General features: G+C 37.6%; 3 protein-coding genes and 1 pseudogene across 7 annotated transcripts; 2 read left to right on the top strand and 2 right to left on the bottom strand.

The window, feature by feature from the left end:
- Nucleotides 1-1,631: 1,631 nt before the first annotated feature.
- Nucleotides 1,632-5,583, bottom strand: LOC148724659 (uncharacterized). Its single transcript, XM_088731098.1, has one exon. It carries the CDS (start codon nucleotides 5,492-5,494, stop codon nucleotides 2,540-2,542), a length of 2,955 nt encoding a protein of 984 aa, XP_088587224.1. The 5' UTR covers nucleotides 5,495-5,583; the 3' UTR covers nucleotides 1,632-2,539.
- On the top strand, nucleotides 4,950-23,419 carry LOC148724656 (uncharacterized). Of its 4 annotated transcripts, none has more exons than XR_015990952.1 (6): nucleotides 4,950-5,080; nucleotides 7,904-8,541; nucleotides 8,888-8,938; nucleotides 19,435-19,620; nucleotides 21,586-21,927; nucleotides 22,727-23,419. XR_015990952.1 is itself a non-coding variant. In XM_088731162.1 (5 exons), exons 2-5 carry the CDS (start codon nucleotides 8,490-8,492, stop codon nucleotides 20,551-20,553), a joined length of 396 nt encoding a protein of 131 aa, XP_088587288.1. In that variant the 5' UTR covers nucleotides 4,950-5,080; nucleotides 7,904-8,489; the 3' UTR covers nucleotides 20,554-21,559. The 4 variants fall into 4 exon arrangements, 1 of the variants encoding a protein (XP_088587288.1); XR_015990953.1 differs by having other exon boundaries at nucleotides 8,888-9,019; XM_088731162.1 differs by lacking the exons at nucleotides 21,586-21,927; nucleotides 22,727-23,419 and adding an exon at nucleotides 20,447-21,559.
- LOC148724658 (uncharacterized) lies at nucleotides 13,735-17,417 on the top strand. The gene is made up of 3 exons (XM_088731112.1): nucleotides 13,735-14,012; nucleotides 14,273-15,911; nucleotides 16,358-17,417. Exons 1-3 carry the CDS (start codon nucleotides 13,781-13,783, stop codon nucleotides 17,124-17,126), a joined length of 2,640 nt encoding a protein of 879 aa, XP_088587238.1. The 5' UTR covers nucleotides 13,735-13,780; the 3' UTR covers nucleotides 17,127-17,417.
- Nucleotides 17,183-18,763, bottom strand: LOC148724657 (uncharacterized; annotated as a pseudogene). Its single transcript, XR_015990948.1, has 2 exons — nucleotides 18,641-18,763; nucleotides 17,183-18,374 (listed from the first exon to the last, which is right to left on the bottom strand). The product of XR_015990948.1 is annotated as an uncharacterized LOC148724657 (transcript).
- Nucleotides 23,420-23,943: the final 524 nt, after the last annotated feature.

The raw sequence follows: 23,943 nt of genomic DNA, 5'->3' as shown, positions 1-23,943 counted from the left end.
AACGAACTGATCCACCACAAATCGTATAATTTGATTGTTATTTACTGAGAAGATATTGCAATCATTCGATCTGGCAAAAGGACCATACAAAACTGTTTGTATCTATTTATAACTAAATTCTCATACAATAATTCTATTCCAAAATAGCTCAAAATATAATTTGACAATCATGTTTTACTTACTTCTGTGGCAGGCCATTGGCTGCAGGTTAGCTTAAAGGCTTGTTATGGGTTAGTAAAGTCTGGGCCCTTCCTTTTGAAATTGATTTACTGACTGAAAGGTGATGTAAAGTACAAAGCTTAAATGTCAATCAATGTTCTAAATCACGTGATCCTCATTCACTTTTAACAAAACAAAAACGACTTCTCTCTCTTTGATTCATCTGAAAAGCCACTTAAAACATAAGCGAACAGTTTTAAATCACAGTACAGAATTAGTGTCAATCATGAGTCTTGTAATCAAAATAAATCTGTCATCAAAAGCCAATGTCTATTTGCTAAATGAAACAACCATGTTGTTGGCTTGTTGTAGAACTGAACACATCGAGATGTTCAGAGAACTCATCCTTCAATACATCTCATTTCCTTTGATGATCTTTTTCAAACTAAGCCTGAACCTGCTGTCTTCAAAGTTTTCACTGATAATGATCATGGACTAGGCGATCAAATCTCATTTGCTAGAAACAAATGATGCTTTTTCTTTTACAGCTGATCAAAGTGAGAAGGAAGTGAGATGGGGCTTTTTCAATGCAGCTTATATCTTTACACCCTAACATCAGCACAGTATGTATATATTCTCCATACTGTTCTCTACCCATTTCCTAGGATGCTCAAGGGAGAATTTGATTTCCAATCAAAAGCCTTTTAAGTTGGTGATGATTTCCTTTATATTCTTGGGACCTTAATCTGTGATTCACATGTGATACTGTAAAGAGAAATAAGTTGTTTGTCCCGCTTGAGGTAAAAACGCTAGACAAATAATGGTAGAATAATTACTCTCTTACTCAATTTGAAATATATGCGTGTGTGCATGTTTTATGTTGATCAACTCTTTTAAACTCCCATGAGTGACCAAGACAGAATTTCCCCTTACAATATCAATACAATATCAAGCAGACAAGTGATGAGAATAAAGAAAAATATCAATTAGGAAATTCGTTGATTCAAAACCAAATTCTCCCAACTAAACATATGAATCATGAATAATTTTGGACAACCTTTTGATTGACAATTCAGGCAGAAAACTGAGACAATAGATCACTTTCGTGAAAACTTTTTTCAAGGTTGTTTCATCATTGGTTTGAGACAGGGTGTGGAATTTTGTTCCAAGTTTAAAATAGAGTTGGAATATTTTGTATTTCAATCTGAGAAAGGGATTGATTGATTTTAAGAAGGGTGCTATTCATGCTGATGAGAAGTCACTGATGAGGAAAGCTTCCACAGAGGACTTGAGGCAGGTTTCTCAGATAAGTTATTTCTACTTTAGTTTGATATTGAGGTTTCACATTCCCCCCCTCCCCCATTTCCCCCTTGATTCATTATTTTTATCACAAAAATCAGCATGAAGCTCTTTACTTTGTCTTGTCAATGTCTAACCATATAGGGGCTAAACTGACTATACCACACAAAGTATAACTCTGCTTACATGATTTATTCAACATTCCTTTGATAAACGTTGGAGTTCTGGCCCAATCTACAAGCAATACTCAATGAAATCTCAACTATTTACATCTCAAACAACCGTAAATATACAAGTATCATATTTGATCTGCAGAGTTATTAATGAAGATGAGAGTGATCATCACAGTTTATATGAACACTACTCAATAAGCTGCATCTTCATTTGTTTAAGTCCTATACCTTAGTTTTGGTTATGATAAAAGTCTGATTTTAGGTGCAAAATATGCCAAAAACACTCTAATATTTACAACAAGTGCAGAAACCTTAATAAATTGTGACTTATTAATACGAAATAAATTAACTCTCTAACCTACCATTTGAAGGTCTTTTCTCTTTGAAAAGCCGAGTTTTTAAATTTACAATTTTGCTACGATTTCATCAGCTGTAAGTAAAAGACTACATGAACCGGATTGCTTTGATAATCATCGATGCTTATAATCTCCACAAGAACTTAATTGACTCAATAGAATACTTTGTGGCAAAACACAAGCTGGTCAAAACATACAGAAGCATGCAGTAAATTAGGATCGAAACTAACCAATCATAAATTAAGAAAGTTTCCTGAGAGGTCCGAGGTTTGTTTGTTCTCTCTGCAGTAAGCTTTGTGTTTTTACTTCATTGTCATTGGTTCGACATCCTTTGCTGTCAATAAACATCTTCATTGGTTCTTTTTTTTTCATTTCGATCCGGTTCAAATAATCTCGCTGCTATGGATTCTTCACAAAGATAATTATTCTTTCATTCACGTATTAAGTTGTTGGGTTGCAATGTCACTGAGCTGGTTACCCCGCATTTTTAAATTGTAAGTTGTTAATATAATTTCTTTTTAGTTTTATCAATTATTTATGAAATTAACGATGCTATATCCAAGGGAAACAGTCAGACTGACTCTTGCTAACTAAATACTCAGCGTGTTGTTTACCTGCTTCTGTGATGTTATTGTCACGGAGGATTAACGTGCGTAGCTGACAGTTTTCGTTGCTGATGGCTTCAGCCAAGTGCTGTGCTCCTTTGTCTGTGATGTTATTGTTTGTGAGGTTTAACGTGCGTAGCTGACAGTTTTCATTGCTGATGGCTTCAGCCAAGTGCTGTGCTCCTTTGTCTGTGATGTTATTGTTTGTGAGGTTTAACGAGCGTAGCTGACAGTTGTTGTCTCTGATGGCGTCAGCTAAATACTTTGCTTCTTCATCTGTCAATCGATTTCCTGTGAGGTTTAACCAGCTCAGTTGAGAACTCCTACATTTTAACAATCTACAAATCTCTAAACAGCCCAAAGGGCCAATGTTATTGTTCATCAATTCTAAATGTGAAATTTTTTTACCTTGATTCTCAATTACAGTAACTAATGAAGCACAATCAATAGCTGTGAGTTGACAATAAATACAATTTACAAAATTAAAGTTAATTTGTTGAAGTTTTCTTTGAACTGTTTCCTTCATCTCACTATTTTCACTACAACATTTAAATAATGTCACTGCTAAATGTATTTTATCTTCTGTCGGCCAGCAGGTGACTTTCCTTGGCTCACTTTTCCTTGGCCACTCTTCGTCGTAGACTTTGCATTCTTTCTCTTCAGTTTCCACAGGAAGAAGGTCTGTGATAATTTCGCTCGGTAGTTTTTCTTTATCGTTCATTAGTCCTGCTAGAAACTGGAAAACCAGTTGCCATTTGCCGTCCTCGATGTTCTCAGAAACAAAGTTCCTCAATTCTGTTTCACTCATATTCGTCAGGTGCCTGGCAGCGAAAAACTCTTGCATTGTTAAATGAATAAAACAGAATTGTTTTTCGCGGTTTAACTCCTCAGTTCGGCGGTCGGGTAGGCGGTGAAAGAGGGCGCTGTCTTCCATTTCCCCTACTTCGTTTCCTCCAAAGATCAGCTTTCCTTCTTTAATTCCTTCAAAAGCCATCTTTTCCAGGTTTTTAAATTTCTCTTCAACTTGTCGGGGCAAATCGTCCGATTCTAAGTCCTCGCTAGTGAAATTCTTGCCGCGGAATTCTTCGTTATGCCTCAGATAAAAAATTTTCACTGCTTTCTTGTAAATATCTGTTAGTTTCTTTGGTAGGCTAAGACTTTTAAAACCTTTAAAGCTCAGCATGTGAAAGAGAGTAGAGCAAATGATGAAGCAACTCGCAGGAATGTAGCATAGAGAGAGGATGTTCATGTTACCGCCAATGTGTCGCCATAGTGTTTTTCCCACATCTTTGTCTTCTTCACCAAATTTGGTTACATAATCTTTGACTTGTGTGGATGAGAAGCCGAGGATCTCGTAGACTTTGTCAAAAGGAATCTTTTCGATGCATGGCATAGCCGTAGGTCTTGTAGTCGTCAAAACGGCAGCTCCGTTGAGAAGTTTCCCAGACGCAAGCTTCTCGTAGAGTGCATGAACGGGCATCTTTTCGTCCACGCGGTCGCTGAATTTAGGTTCGAAGTTTTCATCGCCGATCTTTGAGTTATGCTTAAATTCATCGATTCCATCGAAAATAAGGAGAACTCTTTCGGGATTGTCACGGATGTAATTCCAGACTTCTTCATCCATGTGATCTGAGAGGGAATGTTCCGACGAGGTGAGCAGCTCCCTGAGTGTAACGTTGTCAGTAACCGCGTTGACAGCTCTAAATTTGATCAAGAAAGCAACATCAAAGTGGATTTTAGCATCAGGTGTCTTAATGAATGCTTTGTTTAATGCCCAGTCTCTCAGAACTTTGGTACAGCAAAGTGTCTTTCCGATTCCGGGACGACCAACAATCAAAACTTTTTTGTTTTCGTGGTTAAGAATGACTTCCGGCCCACTAGGTGCTGTGTTTTTCTCAGCTGATTTGGCGTAGACTTCCAATTTCTGCCGTCTGTCGCCAGTGAAGTCATATCTAGCCCTGTCCGGAACAACGACAAGGTTTGTGTAAATCTGATCTAGAGCTAAATGTTTAACTGGCTGTCCTTCGCCGGGAATACCTGAAAAAGGCGCTCGGAGTTGTGGAGGTCGACATGTGTCTTTTTTAATTTTTTTCTTTGTATTTTTGATGAATTCCTGTACCGGGTCTTGCGAGTTGCCATGCGAGGGAGTTAGGTGAGTTTTTAGAAACTTGGAATTCTTCATGAAACCATCCTTTTTGCACGTTCGTATTAAAATATACACGGCTTCCATCAGAACGACAAAAACGAAAATTCCGTTCACCACCAGAATAGCCTTCATCCAGGAGTTTTTTTTAGTTGCTCGTTGATTATGACAATCGTGTAAAATTGGTGTGGAGTTTTGCATGACGCCAGTAGAATTCCTTGGCTGATCTCCTGCAGAGTTTGGATCACAACGAAAGCGAGAGGGAAAGTCCGTCGGATACAGAAATTGAGTTTGTAGGACCATGAAGAGAACGCCAAACACAATCCTCGTGAAAAGTTGACCAGAGTAAGCTATAAACAACTTTTTTCCACCAGATAATGCGTTTTCTCGGCCGCACGATTGTTCCTCGTCACCATTACAAGCGCTTGTAGACAGTTTACTGACTGTAGACCTCACCATTAGGGAGTAAATACCACAAACACTTGCAATGAGGAAGAAGTTAAGTATTACAAAGCCGTAGACAGGAAGACCGTGTTTGTTGTTTTGCTTCATGTACAGCTCGAAACACTGTCCACGGACTAGGTCGATGTCTTGAACAGTCTTCGCCCCGCCACAGCTGAAATCCAAGCGAGATTCGTTTAATTCCGTGTCTGCTAAAACACCAAGAAAGATTACACCGATCACGATCCAACCAAAAACTACGAAGTAGCTGACTCTGTTAAATGTTTTTGGCGCAAATAGTTCCTTGAAATTATCCATTGGTAGCGTTTGTATTTTCGCTGTTTTCGATTAGATAAAATCGCAATAGGTCTCAAGTTGAAACAATAAAGTGAATAGACCATTTTACAGTTGTGTGCTTGGTTGCCAAGCCTTTGAATGGGAGTGAGGCTATGTAAATTACTTTGTTATCATGCTAACTAGATAAAGGTCTCTATCACAACAAGGTCATCTTTAGCCTCACTCTGAATCAAAGGCTTGGCAACTAAGCACACAACTTATATGTGCACGATCCTTCGCAGTAAAGCACTATTTAAGCAATAGTGAAAATCAGACCTGAAAAAAAAAAATTCAGGCCTGTACGGGATTCGAACCACTGAACTACACTGTAAAATGGCCTATTCGCAGAACTCGGTTTTATATGCTAATGAGACGCAGGCAGTTATTGTAAATTCTGTGGAGCTAAAAGATTACGGAGGTGCATGCATGCGTGTAGTGCTTTTGAATACACTTGCCTTTTAGCTGATGTTTGAGACTTATCAGTCACCAATACCCGACGACTGAAATAATTACCTTTTGCAACATAGGTTGACGAGGAAAATTCAGCAGTCGCAAGATGTATTTGATGAAATGTTCAGATCTATTCTTAGCAGTTTGTTTTTCACATGCCATGTTCTTGTGTTTAATCCCTCAGGCTACTTTTTTTTCCATTTTTCACACAATTTCCTGACAACACCCAAACACCCTTTGTGGAAATATGCGCCTTTTGTTTTGACGAAGCGTGAGGTCAAGATGGCTGGATATTGGCCCAGTTCTTTTTATGCGTTGTTATGGACCGAGAGGGAGTCGAAAAAGAACGAGGCCAATATCCAGCCATCTTCACCGAGCAAGCTTAGTTTACTTAGGATTTACTTCATGGCAAAAAGATTGCGCTTGTATACGAATCCAGATTGACTTGTTTATTTCGAGAGCCGGGAAAGAAAACCAACTGTGTTTGTACCCAAGAGGCTCGTTAAATGTTTTCTTTGTTTTGACTGTCTTCTGCAATCTCAAGGGCGTTAAATAACTTTGGATGATAATTTTCTGAAGTCTGCAAACAATTTTTTTTGGTTCAAGACAAGTCAGAGAAAAAAAGGTTGGAGCAGATTAACAAAGTTTGAAACCGTTGGACAATGTCGACGACGAAGTCGCAAAAAGCGGCGCGCGGGCTCAAAGCGGGCAGTACGCGGCCTATCTTACACGCTCGGGTAGCCAAATATAGGTAAGGAGATGATTTCAAGTGCGATGTGGTGTCAATGCAGCACAACTTATTCAAACGAAATTGCATGAGAAATCATGTTGAAAGTTATTAATGGTCCGCATGAAAAAGCATCATAGAAAGTTAAGACAGGCGAAATTTTGACAGCGCGCGCGCTATTTGTGACTTGTACTCTTGTTACATCTATGCATTCCTGTTACAACTTTATACTCGTGTTACATAAAAAATGCACTCGTTTTCAGTCAATCAAATGCGCGTATATTTTTTTATGTATCTCAAGATGCTTGTAAAAACACGAGTTTGAAAGAAGTGGGGAAAGCCAAGTCCCTAAAGACATGAGAAACTCCCATTATGCGATCAGCTTTTGCCAAATGTTTTCACGATGTTTTCGACATGTTATATTATTTTCAAATGCAATTATACATGCATCTAAGCCAAAAAAGCCTAGTCAAGAACTATGTAATAGACCTCTTACTACTAGTCTCAGCCATACGCATCATAAGAATGACTTGTACACCCAAATCCTTATTGATAAAGCGTTGCATTATGGAGCTGCTACTTTTGCCTTTGCTGGATCTAATGTTTTGGAAAAAAATTCCCTCTAAATTAAATCTCTCTTACAATAATTTCTTTCAGCAGTACGAACAGTACCTTCTAAATACCCAGTGAGTATCATTTAACTTAATGCCGTCACTATTAGTAATCATTTTTATTTCTATTATTATTCTATTAATGTTACCACATGAACTGGTATATAAGAATGTATGCAGTTATAATTTTACTTTGTCCGCAACTCATTACTTGTAATTTTATATAAATGTAAAGTATGCCAGTTAGTTACAAATGGCAGTGACCAACTCGAAAGCTTAAGCTGCTTTGGTCACTGCGCACAGTTTATTTTTGATTATTTATGTAATTTATTGTTTCTTGTTTATATTTACTTTTGTAATCTATAGTAATCTTTGCTGTAATCTCTTGAAATAGTGCAAAATAAATCTATTCTGTTCTGTTCCATCCACCATGTTTGAGATCATTAGTGCACAGTTTGCTAAAAAATCGGAAACAACAAAAACAATCTTCGTTCCTTCTTCTATCTTTTAAGACATCACAGCACGGTTCAGCGACTGTGTACCGAAACTTTGTTTACCAGCAAAGCAATTGACTCATTTCTGATTGGTCGCTCTTTTCCTCAGACGTCACTCTTGCCTCAAGTACCATCGCGACGAACTTTCTGGAGCTGTTTCATTAAGAGAGCAATCAGTTCTGATTTGAGAAAGTAGGATGGAATTCCACAACTGCCATATTGTACGCTTGATCACTTGCCCCAGTCTCTTGTTTAATTCACGTATTCCGAGAACACTAGCGTTTTGGGTTCGGGGATATAGGTATGTACAGCGGTGAGAGAAATTGTTTAGATCTGTGGCTTGAAAATGAGATCAGAAATCAAGGTGAGAACTTGGTAAAAGCCATCGCAAAGTTAGAATGTTCTGCTTCCAAAGTATGCACAATTTTTTATAACTAAATTACTTTACTTTTATTCAGTCAATAAAATTAAAGTTCTCACTGCATCGAGTACTATGAGTTTGTTTCGAGTGGATTGTAATTTATACTCCTCATCCCTACCCCTCACCCCATAGTCTCACCCCTACACTCAGCCGCCACCCCTCACTCCCGGAATAGACATTAGTGTGGTGGATAGGGAGAGTGGATCTTATCACCGCCGGTGATGTTTGGAGGTGATATTTCTTGCCGAAAACTCTGTCAAAGGTATAGAAAGTGATGAAAGTAGCAGGCTGGATCGGTGGCCTAAAAATGAGATCCAGAAATTCAGGTGAGAACTTAGTAAAAGTCATTGTCATCCAACACGTGTTTTTGAAAAGGAACGTTGTTCACCGCCAGTAGTCCTTTTTACGTTTTGCATCGCGCACAGTTCTTGAGTTTTGATCAAAAACTCGTATCTGAGACCAAAAGATTCCATAATTTTCACCAAGGGCTTCTTTTGAACAATGGCATGTGATGTGATCCTACTATTTAGCTTCATTGGCGTTTCACATGCGTACGTTACGCGTGATACGATCAGCTGTTTTGTTAATAAGTTTCGTATATTTTTTCTGTTTTGGTATATTTCAAGTAACAAACGGAACGAAAACATTGTCTTGTTGATATTATTATTGAAGGAGAAGATGCTGAAGACGAGGAGTTTCCAGTGGAGGAGTCTGCAGCTTCCAGTGCGTGAAATGTTTTTAAGTGTTACACATTCAACATGGCAAACTTGTGTAATGTCTGAATGTATATCCAGAAGAATAACTGTAAGTTTGCAGGATATCATTATATTTGTGTTGAAAGTGATAAATTTACTCCATTTGAATTATTCTTTTTGAATTATCCCCCCCCCCCCACACACACACACACCGTTCCTTCTTCCTGTGCTGCTCCCAGTTCTTCTTCCCTTAACTTGTAGTTAGTAGCTTTTTAATTTTCAGAGAACGTCAGAGTAATTTTCCTGATCATGAAGCTACAAACAGGCCTGTAAATTTAATAAAACTCTTTGAGATTATTGCTACGGAGCCCTACTCCATGGACCATTAGTACTCCAAAAATTATGTATTGGTCAAATAAAATACTTTATAAACATAGTGAATTGTTTAGATGTGCATGCATATCTTAATTTCTTTTGAACTTCCCAGCTCTCTCAGATTTTCACAGTTTGATACAGTGCAGGATTTGACCGCCATTTTAAATTTAAGATTAAACTTCTGGCCACTTCAAACGGAAGGCTTTAATGTAATCCATGAAGGTTTTCTTTAATAGGTTGATTACCATCTATATTTATGATCTTCAGGAGGCCAAAAGTACGGATATATTTTATTTGGCAGCAGATTTTACGTATTTCACAATACCTGTTCATGTATGGTGTCTCTAAGAGGTGTAAATTGTTCAATCTATTACCTAAAGCCCTGATGGGTTTCCTGATTGTGTAAAGCGATGAGGATACAAGCTTATGTTAATAGGTTACCAATAAGACTTCAAAAGAGTAATCCATGTATTTAACCTGAGCTTCTCTTCACTTATCTATTTGCAGTGCTGTAACAAAATTGAGATAATTGCAAACAAACAGAAAAAAAAACAGGGATGGGTCAGCAAATAATTGCAATTGGGGCTGTTGATTTGGAGAATGCAGGAAGCTCATGCAGAATTCAAGACAGTGGGTTTTGTTTACCATATGCAGTTTTTTTATCTTCCTGTCAAAGGACTGGTTATATAGTGGTAAAACTAAAATGGAGGAACTAGTAAGACTGAGAGCCCCCTGCCCCCAAAAACTGGATTGTATCGAACTGTGACAATCAGAGAGCGGGCATATAAACACGTACATCTACATCTATGTACATCAAATGATTTACCATGTTTATAAAGTATTTTATTTAACCATACATGATTTTTAGGGGAACTCCATAGGGCACTCCATGCAGCAGGGCTGCACGTTTTGTCATCTCTGGATAGAAAGTTTTGTGACTTTCCTGAGAATGATGTATCACCTGTGAATACCAAAGTGACAGCAGACCCCTGCTCCTCTTACTTCCTAACTAACCTTTCCCCCAATTGGCGCGAGTCTAGGATTATTTCAGTTTTCAAGACAAAGGCAACTTACATTCTGAAAATAACAACAGCATGATTGACATGTTAGTTAACGTATGTACACTGATGAATGGCTGCATGTTTGTCAATATCCTTCATTGGAGAAGTGAACATTCCAAAACTTTACAAAGCATTACACACTGCAATAGTCAAAATTAAAAAGTGTTCACAAGGATAGAAATAAGTTATAATTGTCAGTGTTTGCATGCAATGGGGAAGAAGAGCAAAGAAAGTGATCCATGGCTGATTGTATTGATTTGAGCTAGGCTGTTCTCTTTTCCTTGCATTGTTCAACTCATTTATGTTCATATATAATACATACATGCATACTTTATTGACTTTCCCCAAAGGAGGCTTTTCAAAGACAATATACAAGAGTTACTAATCACAAATAAGAATAACAATGACTAAAATACATAACAAGACTCATAACATATACTAAGAAGGTTCTAAAAATTATAAAAAATATATAAATAGAAAATTACATTTCTTTGAGTAGTTTAGTTTTCAGGCAATTTTGAAGACAGTGACTGAATCGCACAGTTTAAGAGAGTGATCTAAAGAATTCCATAAATTAACTATTCTATAATAAAAGGTTCTTTGGCCACTAGCAGTTTTAAAAAGTGGAATATTCAACAATTGTGAGTTTCTTGTATTACAACAGCTTACCTCGGCTTCTTTGAGAATTCTAAGGACATGTATTTGGGGGCGTGGGCCATCATACATTTAAAGGCCATTGTAGCATTTTGATAATATAGCTGGTTTGACACAGATAGCTGGTTAAGCTCTTTACGAATGGGTGTAATATGATCGTACTTATGCGCTCCACTCACAATGCAGCAGGCAAAGTTTTGCACAGCCTGTAGTTAATGTTACATTTCGATGTATTTGCCCATACATTAGAAAAATAAAATACTTTACTGAAAACTAAAGAGTTAATACTCAACAGGAGTGTACTTTTATCTGAAGCATGCTTAATGCGGTTTATTTGACCAAGGCAGGACATGCATGAGGACACAGTCTTAATTATGTGTTCATCTTAAGTTAGATGGGAATCTAAAAGCTAAAATCACGCCCAAGTCTTTAGCAGTGTCTAAGGGGACTATGTGTCTTCGCATAAAGGGAAGGGAGTGAAATTGCAATTTTGCATGTATTTGCCTGCTGCCAGATATCATTAACTTGGTTTTGCCAGGGTTGAGTAACAAGTGGTTGTTAGAACACCATTCTCCTATTTTGAGCAGGTCATCTGTCAAAGCCGTAGTTGCATCCAAGTTGTCTTTTAGTTGAAAGGAAGTAATGAGTTTTGTATCATCTACGTAACTCTGAGTGCAGCATGACTGTGGTATTGAGGGAGGATCATTTGTGTATATGCTGAATAAAGGGCCCAAAATACTCCCTTAAGGTACACCACTGGTCACGCGCAAAGGCTCAGACAGCATTGAGTGGATTCGGACTACTTGTTCCCTGTTGCTTAAGTACAGTAGCTGCGAAACCATCAAAGGGTATCACAGGAGATCCCAACGTCTTGCAGTTTTAAAATTGATGTCTCATGATTGACACTATTGAAGGCCGTACTCGGATCTAAGAACACAATAGCAGTTAGCTTTTTTTTTTAATCGCTAGTGCTAAGAATTGTATCAATAGTTTTGATGACAGATGTTTCACACAAATGCCATTTCTTGTTACTGCTTTGGGTTTTTGATAGGGTGTCATTTGATTGCAGATGCGAAGTGAGTTGATTATGTACGTCTTTATCGCAAACTTTAGATAACACTGGTAAAAGTGAGATGGGCCAATTATTGTTAGCCTGTTCATGGTTGCCACCTTTTGGAATGGGTATAACCTTGGCTGGTTTCCATTTTGATGGAAAAACACAAAATTGTTTGAAAGGATGTGTTAACAATAGACGTCATTTTGTGAACGGTTGAATTTAGACAGTCTTTGATGACACGAATCGGGATTTTTCCAATCCCTGGGGCCTTATTTGAAGGCATCATCGTTATTATACGCTCTATCTGTTTGAAATCAAGGGCACTCATTGTGAACTGGTCAGAAAGGGGGTATTGTCTTGGTGTAAAATAATTATGATTGAGTGTTAGGTTGCAGTCATTAGCCAAGGATGCAATTTTGTCAACAGTGCTCATACCAACAGATATGAAGAACTGGTAATAAATTCATCTGCATTAGTTTTGTCATTTTTACTGAATGTTCGCTGGGATGTAGATTTATTAGGAATGCAATGGCGAATTGCTTTCCAGATGTTATTGGTGTTGTTCAGATTCCTCTGAGTCTGTTCAGCAACAAATTCCTGCTCAGGAATCCTGATTTCTCGTTTTACTTCCTGTCTGAAATACCTGTAGGCAGTCCAAGATAGCGGGTCATTTTCTTTCTTAGTTTGCTTTCTTATGCCATGCATCCCTAGTCTTCATCAGTCCAGGGATGTTATCTGTTATACATGGGTTTGGTTTACCGCGTGCTTTGAAAGTTTTAACTGGAGCGTGGCGGCCAAGTATCTCAGTAAATAATAAATCAAAAGCACAAAGTTTATCTTCAACATCATCAAAGACATCAACTATGGACCATGGTGCCTAGGATGCGTAGTTAAATGCAACAGGACTTTAATGTTTAAAACTTCCAGTTGTAATATAGACGGGCCAGGTGTGCGCTTTCTTCAATCTTAAGGTGACTAGTTTTAAGAATCGTTTTCATAAATTTGATTTAGTTGTAATGGTAGAGGACGACAACTGTTGCAATTGCATCCTTTGTAATTCTTAATCTTTTTGAATAAGTTATCCCAATAGTTGTTAGTTAATAGGTTTTTAACTATATTATGTTGGTAGGCCTTTTTCTAATTATAGTTTCATTAGAAAATAGTTGATAGGTTATTAATTGTGTCCCTAATTAGTAGTGGGGTTCTTAACCCCATCGGCTAGATATTTCAAGACACATTAATAAAGTTTATGTATGTATGTATGTATGTTTATAATGTTTTTATCGTGTTTATACCATTCTTGCATCATTCGAAGTTATTTTGGCACATTTGGTTTGTTTCAAAAATTAGGATCGATAAGTTTGGGAAGTCAAGCTAAAATATGCCCTATTTTCATAGATGTTAACACGGTTTTTTTTCATCAATCATGATTAAAGATTGGAAATGTCAATTAGCTATGCTCTGATACTACGATGTAAATAGACCATAGTTAGTAGAGGGGACTGGTTAGGAAGGTCGGTGAACTTCAAAAGAGGAGGTTATTGTTCGATTTTTTTAGAAATCACGTGACCAATACCGTGCACAGCACAGGATTCAAGTGAGATGTGGCGCCGGTTGTCACTTGAGTACGGTACGCTGTCTAGTGTTCTTTTCGGTGTTATTATGATAAAAAAAGAAAAAACAGTTGTAAATCGTAATAAAGCTACTCTAGATTAAGTTTAAAATGCCTGGCGATAATTGTTCCGTGGTTGGCTGTGGATCGTGCAGGCGATCGAAAGGTATAGGCATTTGGAAACTTCCCGCTCCGAGGAACGAAGTATACAAAAAGTGGAGAGCAGACTGGCTGAATGAACTCACAAAATCAAGAGAAGTAGACAAAGATTTCCAGAAACAAATTGACAGCGATAGAGTCTTTACATGCGTGAAGCATTTCGCTCTTGATGATATAGAAATTGGTAAGTATTCAGACTAAAGCTTGTGTGTGTATGGTGCTTACCAGTATGGAATGTAGGATTTTTGTGCGCGGCACAGCACAACCGAAAGTGTATGTGTAGTTAGTAGTTAGTAGAGGGGATTATAAACATCAGATGTGTGTTTATAACTTGGAACTGACGATGTTTACTTTTGTGTTCCGTGATGGCAACACATGTCTTGTACTAACCAAAGCTCTTCCGCCTTTCTTACTGATAGATAAATTATTTAACTTTGCTTTTAGTCGTGTCTTCAAAGATGACCAAGAAAAGACCGAAGTTTGGTTCTCTACCGACTCTAAATATGCCCCAAAAAAGCCACCAAAAGGAAAAGCTAGCGCCACGAAGACTGCTATCGATCGTGAAGGACTTGCCTGAAACCAAAAGAAAGAATGCTTGTTATAGTAACTTTGTAGAACTTTGCAAACGAGTTCATCCTTTGAAAACCCTCAGTGACTGGTCAGTTCAAGAGTTAAATGACAGAATATTGCTGAGAAAGATAAAAAACACCTTTTTGTTGCCAGAAGTTGAAATCATGATAGATGACAGTTTGGGATACACAATTTCAATTTTTGGATGGCTCATACCTGAAGACCATGAACTGTATTCTAGATATTTAAGATCAGTCAGTAATATCACAGTTTCTGACCTTGTGAAAGATGTTGAAAGCCACTCCATATGTCCTGGAGTAATTCCACATGAACTATCCAATGCTGTAATACCCCACATCATCCCGAAATCTGTCCATCCACTATTCGACGATAGTTCATTTCCACACCAGCAGTATTGGAGAATGAGAGGATGTGAAATTTTAACAGAGGATGAGGGCCAGCAGTGTGCTGGTTGCTATGGATATTCACATGAGTCTCGGCTAAAAGAAAGGGCCAAGCAGAACAAACTAGCTAAGCCAGCGCATCTCAATACCCCAGTCTCTAAGACATCTCCAGAACGATTAAAACTGACTTTGCAGATGCAAAGATTGAAATGTGCAACCCTTGAAAAGAAACTTCAAGAAATGAAACTTGAAATCGAGAAATCAAGTGTTGAGATTGATCATGAACTCAGTAAAGACATGACTGATATACTTGGTCAGGCAGAGATCACACCATTCATGAGCCTATTTTGGCAACAACAAAAGAAACTCCACAACAGCACATCAACTGGTGTCAGATATCACCCAATGATAATTCGTTATTGTTTGTCATTGGCAGCCAAATCACCATCTTGCTACGAGGAAATAAGAAAAAGTGGGATACTAGTACTGCCAAGCCAAAGAACACTGCGGGATTATAGAAACTTTATTAGACCCAAAAGGGGCTTTCATGAGAATGTGATTGAAGAACTGAAAGCATTAACAGACAAGTACTTTGATGTGCAACGATATGTTGTCTTGCTATTTGACGAAATGAAAATCATGTCAAATCTTGTTTTTGATAAGGTCACAGGCGAATTGATTGGATATGTGGATCTTGGTGACCCTGATGTCAACTTTGGAGCTCTGGAAAAACTTGATGAGGTTGCAACTCATGCTCTTGCTTTCCTCATCAGAGGTGTTTGTACAGAGTTGAAGTTCTGCTTGGCCCACTTTTCTACCAATGGAGCTACTTCTGCCCAGATAATGCCATTGTTCTGGGAGGCTGTTGCTATTTTGGAGTTAACCTGTAACCTCTGGGTTATTGCTTCTACTTCAGATGGAGCCACACCAAATAGAAGATTCTACCGAATGCATAAGAGTCTTGATGGAAATGCTGACAAGGATGTGTGCTATCGCACAATCAATTTGTTTGCACCACAGAGGTTTATATACTTCTTCTCAGATGCCCCTGATCTTGTAAAGACCACAAGAAACTGTCTGTATCATTCTGGATCTGGTACTTGTACCAGGTATGAGTTTACAAAACAATTTTAAGATAAAAAGCAAAAGGAATTTTACTGTGCAGGTGGAGAGCTGTTGGCCTTTGCTGTCCCAGTAACAATAGGGGCAGCAGTTACGTCCAACAGCCAATAGAATGGTTATGATCAGGGCCCAGTTGTTCAAAGGCCGATTAGCTCTAACCCAGGGTTAAATTTTAATCCAGGTTTCTAAATTTCTCTAATCAAAAGCCATTTTGGGATAATTTAAATTGCCAAATGGGCAATCTTATATCCGTAACTGTTATTGGGACAGCAAAGGACAGCAGCTGTCCATCTACACACAAGAAATCCCATCTGCTTATTATCTTGCATTTATATATGTTTTACATTTTGCTGTTAATAACTCCTTATATGATATTGTAAGTTGGCAATGATTTGCTGCATACATATTAATGTTGACTGATTATTGTTTCCAGGTATATGTGGAATGATGGTCACTACTTATTATGGCAGCACATCACCCAAATCTTTTATCAAGATGCAGAGAATGGCTTGAAGTTGCTTCCTAGAATTACATATGAACATGTTAAGCTGAATTCGTACTCCAGCATGCATGTCAGCCTGGCAGCTCAAGTGCTAAGTGCATCAATGGCAGCTGTTTTAAGATCATTTGGCCCTCCTGGTACAGCAGGTACAGCGAAGCTTTGTGAAATGTTTGACTCTTTCTTTGATTGCTTAAATGTACGCAGTAAAATTGAACATCAGAGGAAGAGAAAACCTTTCCTTGCTCCTTACACATCCACTGATGATCCAAGATTCCCTTGGCTTGAAGATGAGTTCCTTGGATATCTTAAGCAGTGGAAAGAATGCACACTCAACCGACCTGGGAATTTCACAGCCAATGCCAGAAATAGAATGTTTATATCTTGGCAGACATACGAGGGTCTACAGATTACATCCTATTCAGTTGTGGAAGCAACCAAGTTTCTTCTTAATGAGGGTGTTGAATATGTCTTAACTGAAAGATTCTGTCAAGATCCCATAGAAGAATATTTTGGCAGTCAAAGAAAACATGGAAGAAGATGTGACAATCCAGACATCAGAATGTTTGGGTACAATGACAACAACATTCGAATACAGCGATCTATATCATGCCAGTCTGGCAATACCAGGGGAAGGAAAGACAAAAGCAAGGCATGGGTCAATGTGACTGATGACCCTCTTCCCAAAAGAAAAAAACAGTGAGATTTTTAGAGAGTGATTGTCATATGACTGTGAAAAAATAGGCAAACTATTTGATAGTCTGTAGAAAAAATAAGCCCATTTTTTTCTTTTATCTTTGAATTTCAACTTTTACAAACTGATTGGTCTATTTTCTCATGCCTATAATATTATGGAAATCACACTGTCTAAATGCATTGATTCTGATTTAAAGCCACAGCTACAGGAGTACTTCTCAGATCGAAACAAAGAGTAAACACACAAGTAGTACTGAACCTGTTCTTTACTTAATAGATAAAGATTTTGTCTTTCTTATCATGTTTCTAATGTTCTTTTCGTGCATTTTTGCACCAAAGAGTTTATAGTTTCTAACTGAAATTTTTTTTGATCCACGTATAAGGCCCCCCCCCCCCCCAGCTTATAAGCCCTGAGCTTATAGGCAGAGAAATATGGTATGTATGTTGAAGTTGTCCTAAATAATAAATGATAATTACTAAAAGCAATTCAGTCTAATTTTGCCTTAGTTCCTGTGGAGGGTCTAATGATGTCTTTGCGAAGTGCTTTTGATTTCAGCTGTTTTAGTTTTATCTTGTGTTTCTGTATTATGTCCTTTGCAAAAGAAAATGAGCAAACTTTTACTTCTGTTTCATAGCAGAAGGGTCTTCTAATTTCCCAGCCTTAAGTACAGACATGCTTGCTCAGTTTCTAATAATTTCTTTACAATTGCATGCTTGTTGTAAAGCTTGTGGAGTACAGAACCTCCAATGTACTGTAGTCCAGCTTTTTCTTTATCGGACAGTTTAGTCAATGAAACACACGTATGACTTGCAAGTAATTTCTTTTCAGCACTATGTGCAAGCATGCTGTCAGCAACCTTAGTTGAAAGTAGGGTAGCAGCATTCCTTGATAATCCTTCAAAATGCTTCGCAGAATGCAAAGCAATATTTGATTAAAAACCAGCATAAAATCTCTCAACGTTTCCAGAGTTGACTAAACGGTTATATAAGTTCTGAATTTCAAAGAATTCTGATGTTATGTTGCAGTTGTAGGACTTGATTCTTTTTTCAGCTGTGGGTACATTTTGCAGTCGCACAATTTTAATTTGGCTTTCTCGACAATCCTTGAATAAGTTTCGACTGTTAAATAGCTCTGTCGTTTCCCTTGGTCTTCCTTTTCGATAACTTTGTGCTTTACAGTTATGTGGCGTTTCAGTCCACTCTTGCTCTTGCATTTCTTGTGACAATGTTGACATACAATGCTTTCGAGTTGAACCTGTCATCGGTGCAAACAAAAAGTTCGCGTTGATAGCGTTTAGTTAAGAGTTAGCTTTCCTTTATAAAAATAAGGATACAATCCAAGCACAATCAACAAAGTGGTCAATAATAATAAAATTGCTGATTAAGATAAGTATTTCGCACTTAGTTCGCAATAAAAAGACGGTTTCAAGCTTGAGCACAAATCAGAATTGATCGAGTGACGGGTGATCTTTTCCTTGCTTACGCTAAAACATTTAATTTTGAGCAGATTTAAACTCTTACTTCATCGGCAGCTTCTTCAAAGTGTTAATCGATTTCTTCTTCATCTAAAATTTCTAAGACAGCGTCGAAATCGTCTCCAAACAAAAATAAATCGATCATGTCAGCCATGTTTATCTTGATGTGTGCACGGTACTGGTCACGTGATAGTACGGTTCAACCTCAAAAGCGAAACAATAGGCCGGCCCTTTGAAGTTAGCCGGCTTTCCAAACCAGTCCCCTCTACTAACTATGAATAGACTAATGTTTTTAGTTCGAGTTCAAATTATCATTGAGATTAAATTTAAGCCCAAGGAAAAGTCAAATTAGTTCAAGTTAGTGGGAAGTCTGAGTTGAACAAGTTTGAGTTAGCAAGGTTCAACTTTAATTCTGATTCCAGTTTGTGGGAGGGGTGGTGGCCTCGTGGTTAGTGCACTCACCTCAGATCAAGTGGTCTGGGTTTGAGCCAAGGGTGGGGACATTGTGTTGTGTTCTTGGGCAAGACACTTTACCCTCGCAGTGCCTCCCTTCATCCAGGAGAGTAAATGGATACCAGTTGGGGGTAACTTTGCAACAGGGTAGCATTCCATCGAGGGGGGAGTAGAAATACTCCTAGTCACTTCATGCTACACAAATCAGATTTAAGCACTTGTCCAATGGGCCACTTGGCTCATAAACAGACCTTACTTTACCTTTGACTAGTTTGTGGTCAATTATCTGACACCTGATAATTAAGCCTTTCCTTAAAATACAAATATTTCTAGTGTTCTTGGTTTTCTAATTTGACAATTAATCTTTTATTTATTTCTCTAATGCAGTGTTTGATTACCCTTTGGGGCTCCTTACAAGTATCACCATGACAACAGTGGAAGGGACTACTGGCACATCAGAGATGGAGCAGTCAGCATCTGCTTCTGTGCACAAAGTAAAAGTTGTGGCTCCATGCAACACTGGTTCTGGAGCATCATCATCCAAGCTCAGTGGAGGAACAGCAGGATTGTCAGGTATGATCACACAGTAAATGATTAGGAACTGCATGTGGATAACTTTTGATCATTTGAGTTTATCAGTCGAGATTGATCATGGTTGATGGCTTGCAAGAATGTTTATTACAGTTTTCTAAAAGGAGATTGCTTAAACCAGAGCAGACTGAGGTACCAGTAGCTCTTTTCAATGGCAGAGACCAGCTTTAGACTCATCCTTACTGCCTACAAACATTTTACAGATTTCCAGTTTATTGTGGGCCTCCTAGATTGAAATGTTTTAATTTTTTAAGATCACCTGCATATTGAACTGACACGAAGATTAGCTATTAATTAAAAGATAAAAAATATTATTTGTTACACATAATTGAAAAAATAATTTAACGCCTGAAAACCACTCAACCATGCAAGGTCGAATTCTTTAGTTTAGTATAAATAGTCCCTACTTTTGAAGCACCTCCCTTTTTCTTTCTTTCTTGAAAATTTAATTTAAGATGAGAGATCAATTTGTCATTGATACAGAAGAAGGGAAATATTTTATGTTTTCATGAATTCATAACAGAGAAGACATCTCCTAAAGAAAACAGTAAGCTGTTTGCAAACATTTTTTCATGTACATTGCAATATATTTGAAGGATAATAAACACAAAAGCCTCAGTTTTGTTTGTAAATATGCTCGTATATTTGTCCATGGACATTATCAAGCTCACAGTTCTCTCAAACTTTGCGCTTGGAAAACTGTTTGCAGTTTTGAACAGACAATGTCTGCAGACAAATATTGGTGCATATTTTCACAGCAAATAAAGAAAATTCTATTTTTATTTTCTTGCTTTACCTTGTACCTCAGAGCTCTGTCGCTGGAAGACAGCAATGACAACAGTGAGTCTACATCACGATAATGAAAGACCTTCAGCAGAGGCATGTAGCCAATATGACGTACGGCAAAATAACTGATCAGGAAAATTCTGATCAGTCTGAGTCCCAGAGCATCTGCCGCATTTACCACTCTTCTGGGAAAGAAGCCCTTATAACTCAGTGCTACTGTTCTGGCTTGGCAAAACATGTTCATGCAGTATGTCTTTTGACATGGTTTAAAAAAGATGTGAAGATTACAAAATTGCCCGAAAACTAAACCACTTAAAGAAATGTAATTTTCTATTTATTTATTTTTTATAATTTTAAGAACCTTCTTAGTATATGTTATGAGTCTTGGGATCGTATTTTAGTCATGGTTGAAGGCTTGCAAGAATGTTTCTTACAGTTTTCTATAATAAGATTGCTAAAACCAGACCAGACTGAGGTACTAGTGGCTCTTTTCAATGGCAGAGACTAGATTTAGACTCACCCTTACTGCCTACAAACATTTTGCAGATTTCTAGTTTATTGTGGGCCTCCTAAATTGAAAAGTTTTAATTTTCTAAGATCACCAGCGTATTGCAGTGACATGAAGATTAACTGGTAATTAAGATAAGAAATTTTATTGGTTACACATAATTGAAAAAATAATTTGACGTCTGAAAACCACTCAGCCATGCAAGGTGGAATTCTTGAGCTCAGTCTATAGTCCTTACTTTTGGAGCAGCTTTTTTCTTTCTTTCTTCAAAATCTAAATCAAGATGAGAGAGCGATTTGTCATTGTTACAAAAGAGGGCATTATGTTATCTTTTCATGAATTAATTCATACCAGAGAACAGTCAAAAGAAAACATTCCCCACAGAAAACAGTAAGCAGTATGTTATCAAATTTTTATGTACATTGCAATAATTATATTTGAAGGATAATAAACACAAAATCCTCAATTTTTTGTGAAAATGTGGTGGTATATTTGTCCATGGACATTTAATGAAACTCACAGTTCTCTCAAGCTTTTCACCCGGACAACTGTTTGCAGTTTTGAAGACAGTGTCTGCAGACAAATATCTGTGCATATTTCCACACCAAATAAAGAAAATTCTATTTATTTTCTTGCTTTACCTTGTACCTCAGAACTCTGTCGCTTGAAGACAGCAATGACAACAGTGAGTCTACATTGTAATGAAAGACCTTCAGCAGAGACATGTAGCCAATATGATGTAGGGAAAAATAACTGTTCAGGAAAACTTTGACCTGTCTGAGTGGCAGAGCATCTGCCGTATTTGCCACTATTTGCTGTATTTGCTTCTTTTCATTTGAAAGAAGCCCTTATAACTCAGTGCTACTGTTCTGGCATGGCAAAACATGTTCATACAGCATGACTTTTGACATGGTTTATAAAAGAAGTGAAGAATACTTGTGAATTGTGCTGGCATAAAGTTGATATCAAGAAAAAGGGGAAACCTTCATGCTGAGGTAATTTTTACTTCCAGGCCTTTTTTTATTGATATACATTTTTACGGTCGATTTCAAATCTTTACCATCATTAACATTTTTCTATTCATCATCAGATTCCTTTTTGTTACCATCATTATCATCATCATCATCATGGCTTTCATCATCATTATTTTCACCACCTAGTCCATACCCCTCCCCCCTCTCTCCTTCTCCCTACCATTTAAACTTTTGTCCCACTCTTCTCCCTTAAACCTGGTGGTAAATTAAGAGCTGATTGAAGGTGCATGTGCCTTGTGAGTCCACAGCATTTTGGCCAGTGTGATTATGGTAAATGTTGTTGTTGATTAGAGTACAGAACACGCTAAACCACAGTATCAATTTGTTAAACTTCCCAGAAGTGATTATCATGTAACCTTTCCTTATCACATCCATATATTTTCCAGAAAAAAGGTTATGAGAATATCTATCAGTTTTTGTGTTGATCTAGCATCATATTCTTGTAACTACGTTAAAAGAAAATGTATAGCAGCTAGAGGGGAGAATTAGCAATCGGATCTTGGAGGTTAAAGGATTTAAGCCTGAGAAGTTAGAAACCATAGATGTTACAAATATGTACTTCTAGCGAAAAGTAATTTAGAAATTTTAGTTTCAATTGCATATTTGCAAGACCAACATAGTTTCTCTCCTTTATCTTCAGGGGCATAGACCAGAAGATAAGCCAACCCCCATGATCTGGTTCAATGCATTAGTTGTTGGACTTTTCCTTAATGTGTTTTCCATCTCTGTGAGTGCTTTGATTCTGAACTTTGCATTTCAGCAGCTTGTGTGATATTCTACATAGTGAATGGATTTGGGATCATTCTTGATGGTGCTCTTCTTTACTGCTGGTGGACAAAATGTCTGTTTTATGGGTGGAAATGGTTAACACTTAACCAGGAGTGGCCCATTGTAGTCGGCAATGGGCAGTCTGCATTGCAGCGATGCAGCCAGGGAGAAAGAAGGAGTTGAAGAACTATAAAAATTCCTCATATAGTTTGAATTGTGGTCCTATTTACCCACAAGTTGTTTTGCAAACAAGCAGTTGGCCAACTCCTCAAGTCTTCTGACTCTTTGGTCAATTAGAAGTTGATCAGGTTCAGTGGATTAAATCAGTTATTACCTTTTGTAGTAGATCAGCTCAATGACCCATGAGACCTTAACAAAATGCCCTGAGATGTTGGCAAGAAGACCTAAGATGTTGGAAAACTGGTCATTAGGAAACCAAATAGTGGGTGAACCCTTCAGTTACCCATAATTCCAGAAATTATTGTGGTCAGAGTGTCAAAGTGAAACTGCAGCTATTTCACAACAAGAATATGCAAGCTCTCTTATCCAAATTGAGATGTTGTATCGTAGGTATTAAGTTTGAAAGTCATGAAAATTGTTAGCAAGCCACAAGTGCACATGTACATAGGGTACTGAATGTTTGTTAACTTGTAAAAGAAACTTGATTAAAAATAGGGTGAAGCAATTTCTGTGTTAATCCCTTGACTCCCGCAAGTGACCAAGGTAAAATTTCTCCTTACATTATTAGTATAATATCAAGAAGACAAGTGTTGAGAATAAAGAAAAGTATTTATCAGGGGATTATTAGTTCATCAAATTCCAAATTCTCCATACTTAACACATGCCTAAGGCAAATTTTGGCCAAATTTTTAATTAATAACAAGACACTTATTCTAGAAAATAAGCTACTTTCATTTTTAAATTTTTCTTTTAAGATGTTTCATTGCTGCATTGAGACAGGGTATGGAATTTGGTCCAGTTTTAATAACATAGTTGGAATAATCATGTATTTAAATCTGAGATAGGGAAAGGTTGACTTTCATGAGGGTCCCAAACCTGCTGAAGAGAAGGTACTGTTGAGAAGGGCTTCTACAGAGGACTTGAGGCAGATTTCTTAAATAAGTTCTACTTTTGTTTGATATTAAAAAGGCACACTGCCCTCTTCCATTGCCTCCCCCATTGCCTCCCTTGAACCAATTTTTTTCTATT

This window comes from Stylophora pistillata, chromosome 8 (assembly GCF_964205215.1).
Source record: "Stylophora pistillata chromosome 8, jaStyPist1.2, whole genome shotgun sequence".
Classification (NCBI taxonomy): Eukaryota; Metazoa; Cnidaria; class Anthozoa; order Scleractinia; family Pocilloporidae; genus Stylophora; species Stylophora pistillata.
Note: the sequence above shows the minus strand (reverse complement) of the source record. Positions and strands in the feature narration are given on the sequence as shown.